This window comes from Lepidothrix coronata, unplaced genomic scaffold (assembly GCF_001604755.1).
Source record: "Lepidothrix coronata isolate B3197 unplaced genomic scaffold, Lepidothrix_coronata-1.0 Scaffold205, whole genome shotgun sequence".
Lineage (NCBI taxonomy): Eukaryota > Metazoa > Chordata > Aves > Passeriformes > Pipridae > Lepidothrix > Lepidothrix coronata.
In genome coordinates, this window is record NW_016690385.1 from 43,590 (window position 1) to 55,844 (window position 12,255).

The 12,255-nt window shown below is 38.6% G+C and overlaps 1 protein-coding gene across 3 annotated transcripts in view; it reads right to left on the bottom strand.

Moving 5' to 3' along the window:
* The window catches only part of CRYBG3 (crystallin beta-gamma domain containing 3), an 85,886-nt gene that overhangs the window by 24,554 nt on the left and 49,077 nt on the right, over window positions 1–12,255 (bottom strand). For all 3 annotated transcript variants that reach the window (XR_001877681.1, XR_001877682.1, XM_017832756.1), the window contains exons 8-12: window positions 8,362–8,501; window positions 6,948–7,062; window positions 6,068–6,103; window positions 4,869–5,002; window positions 2,968–3,094 (exon numbers count right to left, since the gene is read on the bottom strand). Coding sequence is in view for 1 of the 3 variants with exons in the window: in XM_017832756.1 (XP_017688245.1) it covers window positions 2,968–3,094; window positions 4,869–5,002; window positions 6,068–6,103; window positions 6,948–7,062; window positions 8,362–8,501 (552 nt within the window). In the remaining 2 variants the exon portion in view is untranslated. The remainder of the gene's footprint in view (window positions 1–2,967; window positions 3,095–4,868; window positions 5,003–6,067; window positions 6,104–6,947; window positions 7,063–8,361; window positions 8,502–12,255) is intronic.

Below are 12,255 nucleotides of genomic sequence, written 5' to 3' on the forward strand. Positions count from 1 at the left end.
TGCCTAAACTTCCACTATAGTTTCTCTTACAATAAGCAATAGGAGAAATACTTCTATAAGAAAAGACTTTCAGAGCAAGGCAAATCATTGCAGACTTGAAAACATTAGTGGGGAAGCTCCAAAGGCAACATACTCTGAAAAAGACTCAGAAACTTTGCTCTTTCACTGAGCCATGAGCAAAATCCCAGCTTCACACATTCACTTGACACTGAAGAAAAGAAGTAAATGCAACTGTCCCCCAAATCAGCACAAACTGCTGCCTGCCCTCAGGAACAGGCTCTGTATTTGACTGTGGTGTGTTCAATATAGATGCTGATAATGGAGCTTGGCAGTAGCTGGAAAAAAACAATCCCACAAGATCTTTCTGTCTCTGCTTTCAAAACACTCCCCAAATCCCCACATTAGCTCTTGAAATACGTAAGACAGCTAAAACCTGGAAGCTCTTGCAGTGTGCCTGTGAACATCTTCACCAGCGGGTGAGGAGGGGTGATGTGCAGCAATCCCTTGTTTGTGTGCAGTGCCTAACCTTCCAGATTTGTCAGGAAATGAAATTCCTGCCTCAACTTGACTGCAGCCACTGCCATGTGTACAGAAGCAGGGGCTGGATTTTCCTGGTGCTAACAGGCTCTGGTGGAACCTGTCATGTCAAGTGTCGTGGTGCAGGAATATCTGAATAGTTTTGCAGAGCACTAAGCCCCATTGAGGGAGCTGGGACTGACACAGGCTAATGAGGAATGCTGTACCCTGCTCTCTGAAGAGCCTTTACGTGCCTCTGGACCACACTCCCCGCTCTGGGAGCACGACACAAAGACATTTGATCCGACTCTGCCTGCAGCTGACTCAGGTACATGAGGCTCATTAGCTTCAGCTTCAGGCCCTGTGAGCCAGGCTGAATTGTTTTCAGGTCTGGGCTGTCCTCAAAGCCAACACAGCCAAGGTCACCTGGTGTGATGCTCCAGCAGGAAAAATACAAGTCTGGCTGAACTGGCCCTCCATGAAACACAGTGGTGGGTGTGTATAAGAACAGGGTCAATGCCCAACCCCACTCCCTACTTAAACTGACCATGAGTAATGCATGGTCATTTCACAAAATCCTAAATATTCTGGAGAGAATCTTAAATTCAATTTGACTAAACCAGAATTCTAGGGAAGGGCAATAAAGTTCTGATATGTAGGAACACCCCCCGTTGCTTCTCCTGAGGGAATTTCCAAGGTTATGGAGAAGATCTTGTACATTTGCTGTTATGCACACAGAACTAGTTTTGGATTTTTGCCCAGGTCCCCTTGAAAACAAGAGCTTAGTACTAAAATATTTTTAAAATCCTGACCTTAAGTATCATATACAAAGTCAGGAAGGGGAGCATATGGCAAGCCTGAACACTGACACGTGTGGTGCACATCGGAGGGAGGCAGGCAGGCAATCTGCTGGTCAAGCCAAACAACAGAATGCCAGTGCCCTTAGTCATTTTATTGGCAAGCAGCTCATTGCCTTTAGTTATGTTACAACTTGAGGAAAATTGTTCCCTGCACTTGTATTTTATTAAATATTGACACATATTTATATGCCAGTTTAAATGATATATGTTGATTTATGACTGCGAATGATACACATTTTTAAAATGTTTATGAGTTGAGTCTTGCCAACTCTCCCAGGTGTGAGTCAAATTAAATACATCCATGTATGTGGAGGGTCACTCTTACTAGCCACACACATAATTTTAAGCTTGTATTTACGACCTTTGCCAAGACGAAGACCTAAAAAGATCAATTTAACTTGCTCAAGTGTCCTATGTATAGCTGAAAAATAGAGAGAAACTAAGATTAGTCAGTAATTGAACAGGATTCTGCATATTCAAAATTAAGAATCTGAAGAAATTTCCTGCCTGTTTTTTTCTCAGAAACCTGAAAATAAATTATTTAAAGAAGTATAGTTTTCTTCAATTCAGTTTATTCTCCTATCTTTATTTTAAGTTGTATGATAGATTCTGATTATAAACACAGTTTTTGTTAGGTGTCTTTCATAAAAACCAAAGCTGCAAATTGTGAATTTAAGTATGGCCTTCTTGGGTTCACATAAACCTTTTATTTTTAAAAAAAGGTAATGACTGTTGAGACAGTAAGTTTGCTCTAAATGCCTATCTTCAATCTTCACAAAATTCCTGGCTCAGGAATATCACATCTCCTCAGATGAGGAGACGAGTAATCTGAGTATACAAAACTGAGTAATATCAGAGTGAACAATCTGAGTCTCAAAAGGAGCCACTCTTTGCAGCTGTATTTAAAGTTCACAGAGTTCCCATTTTAACAAAAAAAATCTTCGAACTCTCAAACAAACAAACAAAAATACCCAAACCAAAGGAAATGACAAAGAAGTTCTAATCCCATGTTTCCCCATCACTAAGAAGTCTTTGCCTCCAATACTGGACTCTTACAGATAGTTTTTATTATTATTTCATCTTTGCCTCCACTAAACCCATTTTAGCAGCAGGGATTTTTTTTTACCATGATTATTTTTGCTGCCAAAATTTTCTGGCAGAAAAATCACAGAGACAGAGGGTAATGCTGTTTTAAGGCTTGTAACAGCTGCTGTGTTGAAAGCTATTTTTATTTTAATAAAGAAGTACACTGTACACTTAGGCACCTTATGCTTTTAAGAAAATTCTGTTAGATTCAAATAGCTTGAAGTGCAGAAGGGAGGCCCTTGGAAAATCTGGCAGGTAGACAAGGAATTCTGCGCGATATACTTTTTTTGTATGACCATCACAAAGATTATTTAGAACCTGCTTCTGCTTTGCAATGTATGCACAGTTCAGCCTAAATTTCAGCCAGCAGGAGAAGAATGAGAATGAACACGGGCAAAAGATGGAATGACTAAGCCCAAGACAGCTGTGCTATACACAAAGAATAACCTTTCTCTTTATGTACAGAGCTGTGCATAATTTGTGTGAAATGCATAGGAGTACTTACAGCCTGGAGGAACCGGAAAGACAGCAGGGCACTGTCAGCTCCCCCCCAGGAGTGTCTGTCTTCATAATCTCCCTCCTCCAGCAAGTACTGATGGCCTTTGTAGCGTTCCTTGTCATAGGCAACCCACCTATGGCACAGCAAGGGAAAGAGAAGTCAGTAAGAGCAAAACAACTGCACACACCGTTTTCCAGAACAAATGAAAGGGGAAGAGAACATCCCAGGAACACTAAAATGAGTATCACAAACTCAGCTGATGAACAAAGCAATGCTTGTTTGAAACCACAAACCGGCAACCCATGAAGTGTTCTTTGTGGATCAAAATCCCCCCATGTGATTCTCTATCCAACAATAGTTTATTCATGTGACACTTCTCCATGTGCCTCCTCTCAGTCAGCCATATTCCCAACCCCAATATTTGGTACTACAGAGACTAATAAGCAACCAGTTGCCAAAACATTCCAAGCCACCAATTGTCAATGATAAAAGAAACAAGCAGTAGGTATCTTCAGTGGGTTAATAAACAATGAGTTTCTACCCTTGCTGGAGCTGATGGCAAAATTAACAGATTTCAACAGAACAGAATTTTGCCTGCTTATACTGTTTCCTGCTCGAATCCAAAACCACAGACATATAAATAGACAAGCAAATTGAATATATAAAGTATACTGCATATGGAATATCTTTTAGCACTAAATGAACAAAACTTTTTAAAGTATTTTTAAGAAATAGATAAGGCTCAGTTAAAAGAAGGTATTTCCATACCAACTTCGAAATCTCTAATGGAGCTTAATTTGAAAAAGTGCTTCCCCCTCCTTCTTTCTTGTAAGCATTTTTTTTCATCAAAGCTCCCTTGTAAGTATTAGGGCTGCTGTACAAATTCTGTTGGCACTGAATCTTGGCAGGCAGGGATAGCTTTACTTTTAGTACCATTTGGTTTACATTAATTCAGCTGTTTAGGTTACCGCAGTACTAAAAATAAAAGCTGCCACAACAGACAGAACAATGATTTTTAATAACTTGAGGCTTCCCAGATAGTGAATACACAATGCATTTATGAAGAGATTACTTGAAGAGTAACAATTAAGTTTGTTTTTAATTTAGTGCTCATAAGATTCTGACGACAGCCTGAAAGGATGTATGTTATTCAATCTTTATGGTGAAATAATAACATGGAAATCCCCTACGGAACAAACCCAAAATTTTCTAAAAACTGTGTTATTACCAAGATCTTTGGCAGAAGGTCTTGGAAGAGGCTGGCAGAAAAACATGAGGGGTTGGCAGCTCTCTAGAATAGCTGGTGCTGAGTCTGCCTTGTGAGAGCCCACCTGAGGACTGTGTTACACAGCCCTGTGTTATATGACACGGAGAGGGGCAGGGCTACAACAAATCAATCCAATGCCTCAATAAAGGAAATTAATAGTAGATTCTTAATTCCAGACAACATGCAACAGGTGACAGAGGAAAACCATTAAGACAATAAAACAGTTTATATGTTTCAGAGGTATTAAAATGCCAAACTGAAGAACTAACCACACCTATCCAAGGTCATTTCAGCAAATTAAGTAGAGACTATCAGAAGTATAAAGCAATATGAATAAAGCTCTGTGTGAATGCTCTCATTAAGGAACAAAGTGGCCTAGTTTATTGACATCCAAATGGTAAACATTGACTCCACACTTCTCACACATTTAGCTTTATCTTCCAACATTCCCTCAGAGAGATAAGCCATATGTAGAGGTAGTTGTACCCAAGGGTGATGCTTGACAAAAGAAACATATACTCCTTTTTTTTTCAAAAAGTTTTTGTGAAAAATTCCAATAACCACTTAGTTAGCACTTCTAAGCAATTAGTTATGCTTTCCTCCTTTAAAATAAATAATTATAGAAATGAAATATACTTACACTCCACCAATTACACGTATTGATCCAATTTCCCAGAACTCCTCTTCGCCAGCAAAAAGTGCTGGGACAGAAGTGACATTTTCTGAAAACTCTTTGGACCATCCTCCAAAGTGGGTTTTCTCATATATTATTATCTAGAAAACATGAAGTTGAACAATGACCTAAGTATGCCCTGAATAGTAATTTGAAGTTTGTGTTTATGTACTGCTACAGTATGTGGAAGACCCGTTTTCCCCCCTCCATCACTACAAAGAAAATTCAGGATTGCATTCCTCAGCCCTTCTGATTCCTTGGTGCTCTGAAAGTTGGAGACCCTATTTGGGTTTACATGGGCTTGTCAGGCTATTTGCAGATATTTCCAGACAGTAAGATACTTTTTTACACAACTCTATACACATAAATGTACTCTCCAGCTACACGATTATGATTTATATCCTGTAATCCTGTGCCTGGGCAATGAATATTAGCCTGCAGTGAATCCTACCTGGTCACAGGCAGACAGATGGAGCTTAACCCTTCAAAAGTAAACGAGTGGTCTTTGCCTGTACCTTGCTGAAGTTATTTGAATGAGCCCCTTCAGGTTCCTCATCTGCCCAATCACACAGATCAGCTATTAACAGTATTAATATTTGTTGCAGTATTTAAAAAAACTCCCGAGTTTTGCATGTATTTGTACAATTAAAAGTCACCTAAGGCATTAGCATTTTTGTGGAGAACTAGAAAAAGGAGGGAGAAGGAGAAATAACTCTGGATTAGCTTTCTGCTCCTCAGATCACAGAAGGATCATGGTCTCACTCACAACTCTTGTACTGGGATAAGGCATAGGAAGGAATTCCTGCACCCTTCCTCCCTTTCTCCTTCTTTATTTTTAAACTTGGTATGTTAAATGGGAAAGTCTCTCCTGATCCCTTAACCATTACAGTAACTAATGTGTCAAGTCAAAAAAACTGGTTTTATTTTGTAAAAGCTTTAAAATTCTTCTATAGCAAATTGACGTTCTGCTAATGTGAAAAATGAACTACTACTGCTTTTACAACTCATGAAACACTGACTTTGACAGCATTAGTGAATTCTTCTTCAGCAGCCAACACTGAATACTTAATCAAATGTCATATACCCAAGAAAAAGAAAACAGCTTACATAAAGGCTTTATATTTCAAATGTGCTAGTATTTTATTCTCAGTGTCCTCAGTGCTTACCTTGACATTCATTGGCATTTGTACCTTCAGTCCACCCTAAAAAAAGATGGGGAGGAAAACAGGTATTTATATTAAACTTGAAGTTACACTTTGACACATATTTTACAGTACTACCAGAGCATGAAGTCTTTGTAATTATATTCACCATTTTCAGTGTTGGCCATATAAAACACTAATTTAAATACTTTGGTATTTCAAAAGGGCAGGGACACTATAAACCTGACCTACAAACAAATCAGTGCATTGATAAGTCTGTAAGGCTGAAAGCAATTTAAAAATATTCCTTCATTGTCTATTAGCAATATAAGGGAAATAATTTACCATGTGTTTTTAAACTAATTTATATTGTCCAATTTTTAAAATTAGCTTTTAAAGCTTTGTTGTATGACTTTCTTAAGCACAGACTGTAGAGCTCCAAGAAATTATAAAGACCAGAAGAGAGAGAAAGCTGGCATATTTATGGTCAAAGAGCAAATACAACAAATCCATCTTCTCTGGAAATTTCAGTGAATGATGTTCTGTGAGGGAATAAGACACCTCACTTGAGGGACTACAGAGACTGTTATTAGGTCTTATTTCTTTATGGCTTTTAAACTCTCTCTCTGTAGGCTTGCTATGTATACAGCAGAATTATGTGTTATACCCCTTCACATTCTTTCATATGTAGATCTACATGTTGTCTATTAACACAAAAATTAGCTGCACCTCCCAAGATTTTTGTGCAATCTGTGGTCAGAAGAATATTACATTCCTTTCTGGTCTTCCATTCCCAGAAAAAAGGAACATTAGAACCCAAGTTATATTTAGGTCAAAACCATTGGGGAAGCAACAGTAAGAAAAAGGAAGGCACACAGTTATTAGGAATTTGTGAAGTCCTCACCATTTTTAAGGGACGCAGGGATTTTACATCTGCTGACGGAATTTCGGATGGCAAATCGCATTCTTCCAAAACCATCATCTCTCCCTTGTAATTAAAGTCTGAGTAAGCAAGCCATCTATAACAGTCAGGATAAATGACTCATTAATCTCATTAATTAGATGACAAAGATTTTACTAAAATTATTTTCCTTTTTGTACTCATAAGCGCTAGATATTGTTTTAGATACTGGCAGCACATCAAAACAAAGCTGTAGTTGAATACACTGGCAACATCACTCTAAGAAAATCTCAGATAGTTTCTCTCAGTCCAAGCTAAATATAAATGAAAGAGAAGAAAATTACCAATTTGTTCACTCACTTCAAAAAGCCATTTTGGTATATTATGAGTATACAAAAAAAAGTCAGCACTGAGGATGAGAATTGAATTTTCACCTTATGAACTAAAAGGCTTCTAACATCAATCCCACTTCATTATTTTCACTGGAATTTATTAAATTATGATGATTTACATCACTTCTTTGTACAGCTATTGTAATTTTGACACGAAGATTAAAAATGCTGAGACTCCTTCAGACTGTTTTACATGGAAAAGAAAGCTGAATGTAGAAGTTTGACACAGGCTTAGGAGACCAAATAAGGAATGGAGGAAGAGGCATTGAGCCACATGAGAGTGATTTTCTTAAAGCTACACAGATCATAAGCAGTTAAAAGTTATACTAAGTCTGATCAGAACTAAAACAAGACTCTGTTTTTAATTCCTTCACCACCTCAAGCCTCACAGACATATTCTAAGATTGTGGGAAGGACGACTTGGCTCATGTGGAAAGGCAAACTCAAAACTTTTTTAATAGAACTAATGTCATTCTGCAATGATTTATGAGAAGAGACACAGAACTCCCAAACTTCAGGAACTGTGAAGTGTTGGCCACTTACCCAGGAAAGAGCCTGTTCTGCTCAATACAGGAAGTGCTGGGCTACCAAGGGGCCTGTTTCATATTGCATCACCTCTCTCCAGAATGTCAGGATATGGCTGCAGCTTGAAAAATGCTTGGGTGATGTAATAGTCATTTTCTGGTATTCAGCCACAGTGTTATAACAGGGTGGGTGACTAGGGAGACAGTATCTATTCTCCAATGAACTAAAAGCTGAGTTGCTTCTATTTATAAAGCTACTCAAAAACTGAATTACAGACAACTTCTGCCAGCAACTAGGAAAAATGCCTTCAAAAATTTGGTTCCACTACTAGGAGCCCATAGAGCACAGTGCTGAAGTGTAGATCTGGGAATATCTGCTGTATGTTAACTGATTTGTAGCAAAACCCCCTAAATATTGTTCAGACTTCTGGCTGACTTTCATCCCATGATGTTACTCCTCTACCTGCTGGCAAAATGCCATTAGAAAGGCTCAGTACTCACACTCCTGACTTGACCCTTACGTAAGGGTGTTTCTCAACATCCAGCTCTTCTAAATTGGGAATTGCACCCTGTATGCAGATAGGAAGTCCCTCTGTACTTCCAGCTGCCAGGCAGAACTCCACCTCTGGAACACCACAGTCCTGTGGAAAAAAATCAAAGGGTAAGGCTGTGTGGATATCCACAGAGTCTGTCCCTGAAGAACTGGGAGTGCTTCCTTATTTTCTTCCCTCTGTCTTCTCACCCTTCTAACATAACTCCAGGCTTCATATGATGGAAGGGTTTTAGCTTTTTAAAAATGGAGACTGGAATTTTTAGAAAAGCTATGGGAAGTAAATTTCCAACTCCCAGTAACTTTTGAAGAACTATGCATTTATGCCTGTCAGGCTACTTTCAAAAAGGTCAGTTTAAATACTCTCCAAGTAAAGGATCTGACAGTATTATAATACTGACTTTTTTTTTTTAAAAAAAAAAGACAATGCTTCCATAACACACATAAGATACACATGATGCACACATAATTAAAACTTTCTAGAAATGTCTACTACATTCCCACCTCCCTCCCTCTATGATAATTAAGTTCTGTAATGAATCCAACTATGGTATAAAGCCATATGAGTTCAATTTTCTGACATGCTAAATAAATCTACAGCATTTTAGACAAAGAAAGGAAAAGATCACTATTAAAACCCACCAATTTTAGTAGACACTTTAGGAATTTTCCTGTTACACAAAGCAACAACCTCTATTACCATACTGAAGGTTTACTACTGAGAGATCCCACACTGGAGAATAACTTGTTGAACACATGATCTTCTCTAGAATTTGCAGGGGTTTTATTGAGCCATCCTCATTTAGTAATATTTATATAAAATGTATTGCCAATACTTTCTTCCCCAGCACTCAAATACATCATGAATCAACAAGGAACTTGTAAAACACAAAAGCCTGCAGAGAAACTCAGCACCAGGGCACAAAAGCTCTTAAAGCTCTTTTTTCACACAGGTTTTGAGTGGGATGTTCATGGAGTAACATCCCACTGCCTCTTTATTAGTGTTTTTCAGCAGCTCTTTAACTGTCAGCAATAACTGTGGCAATTATAATTGATGCACTTCAGGATGTTATTTCACTTTCCTCATGAGACCTGAAGGAACACAGTATACTATTTTGGCAACTCTCCCTCCTGCACAATCACATTTCCTCTGTATTGTACCCTGCAAACAAAGCACGCTATTTGTTTTTAGAGCAAAAACTGCAATACCAGAATTTTTCTTTTCAGATGAGCAAAACCAGAAAAACTAGGAAAAAAGACTTTCTAGTACAATGCTACTTTATGGCAAAGTGCTAAGGAACTCAATTCTAAGTGTAATGCAAGGCAAGTTTAAAAAAAGTAAAAATAATCTCCCCACAGTTTTCACATGTATATGCATCTTACTAAATCCCTTTTGAGAAATAGCTGAAGTTTGTGGGGTTTTTCCTAATAATACCTGATATGTGATAAGGCTGAAATCTGTAAATCCAACAATAAAGCCTGATACAGAAAATCAGAAGCTGCATCTATAAGAATTCCCCAAGGAATACTCTTAATGGTTTCAGATAAATTCTGAAACAAAGTACCTACAAGACGAGACAAGTAGCAAAATAAAGTATCTGCCTGCAGGCTCAGACAGAATATGAGATGGAGAACGTTCAATTTTAATTCAGTAGGAAGCTTTTGTTTTTTGTTTTTCATTTAAGATTGGAAAAAGCCAGTCTGTATTCTCTTTTCAAGTCTGCTCTCCTGACTCTGAAGCTCCTGAAGCTCCAGCTCAAGAGATGACAAATGTAGCAGGGTAGGTAAAGCACAAGCACTCATAATTACATCTCTCCTATTTATCACCATCTCTCTCCAGCCAGATTTTGACAGTCATAAAAACCCTCTATTTGCTGTGATGGTATTTTTGTGTGTACTAGATTAAGTCCAGAATCTTCTTTCATGAAGTGTATACTGAGTTTTTCACACAGTAAACTGAGGTTTTCATCAAAACCAATTCAAATATCTATTTTTAAAGGTAGTAACATGTTTGAGCAAGAAGCACATCATATGTTCTAAGTACATGTTTTAAAGTCACAAATACACATTTTGCCCTAAATAATGAGTTCAATTCACCTATATTAATGCACAGACTGCAGAAAATGGTAACATCTATTATTAGTGTGTGGGATGAACACTATGTATTTGCACATGTATGCTCAAATACTATGCCATTAGTTTATACAATCAAGCATGCAAACCTTAGCTGGGTAAATATTTGCCGTAGCATGTTCATATTTGCCTGAGCACATTTAATAGGCATCATTACTTTCAGAGGCTTCTTTAACATTCCTAATAAAGCCACCGTCTTCAGAAACAAAATGAAAACCACACAAATATGACAGCATTCAGATTGAGAACTAGATCCTTCAGTCCAAAGCCCTTTCATCTGCAAGGCGTCAAGATTTTGGAATGAGATACCCACATGCAAAACTATTATCATGCAAAACTACCACCACAATGTTTCAGGCCAGATTCAAATCTGGAAAGTTTTCCCCTGCTATACCTGCCCCCCATATAGCCTTGCCACCCCCATCACAAGCAGCCAAAACTCACGTTATTCACTATCCCACTGACACATCGGGCAAAAACACAGTAAAAAGCACAGCAAGCAGATTAGGTAGCTGTGCTCATTTCCAATGATAACACACAACCAGCAAATGCTTAGGTAGCTCACAGCCTGCAGGCATCCCACTCTGCCTTCCTTTATTCTGTGGTATTCTCCTCCTACCTTCACATAATCATCCTGGAGTGCCTGTGCTTCCCTCATGGTCCCTAAGGAGCTGAGGTATTTACAAAAGTAGAGGGAATACCCACATTAGCTCACAGAGGACACTTCCAAAAGACCAATATGGCCCTCAGCAGAAAGGTGAAGGCTTCTTCTGAACAGGGTTAAGACCACCCTTAAGACCTCAACAGGAAAAGTTACTCTTTGGTGGCATCTCTGACATTATTCTGGTCTGACCAAGAGCTCTGCCAGCAGTGACACACCCAGAGCCTTCGACCTGCTCAAGGTGGTCTTGGCTGTTCACCCTCCTTCTGGATCCAGGGTTCCAGCCCTACCAGCACCATCAGGCCCAAATAAATTCAGCACTGTGAGCTGCTCTCCTTGGACCTCCAAGCTGTGGTGACTAAAGTGATCAAAACAGCCTGTTTAACTGGTGTAGCTTTTTATGCCAACAAGAGGACAAAGAATGACCAAAGTCTGGCTCCTTAAGCAAAAACGCCACAACAAGGAGGAGAGAAGGGTCTACTGAAAACCAGGCTTACTTAGTTTTGATATTCACATGATTGCTTTTTAATACAGTCTAGACACACATCTTACTTTTGACACATGGTTTGTCCTCAGGACACATCAGCTTCTGCAGATTTCTTTTTTGTTAAATATTACTCTCCGTTGGTCCTCCAGGCTTTTTTACCCATTCATAATTCTTGCTCCCAGTGCTCCAGTTTTGTATCACTCTTGCTACCACCCATCACCACCAAACCAAACTACAGGATTCAACACAGCTGGTAGTAAAATAGAATAATACTAAGGGAATTAATGATTACTGTCCTGTAAATACCAACTAGAAAGTGAGACAAGCTGAAGCTATTGGGTGTTTTCCTATGGCATCTGACTAAAGTAGTCCCTGCTTAAATTATTAACTTCTTTTCACCTAGCAAACCACACAAACGAAAGAAAGACACATTCTACGTATAATATTGTGAACAAACCCATTACAAAGAGTTTTGCTTAAGGAGAGTCCATAAGGAATCCAGTTATTCCCTGCCTAACCATCTTGCAGACAGTGATTATAAACTGCTGTTTCAGATCTCCTGTC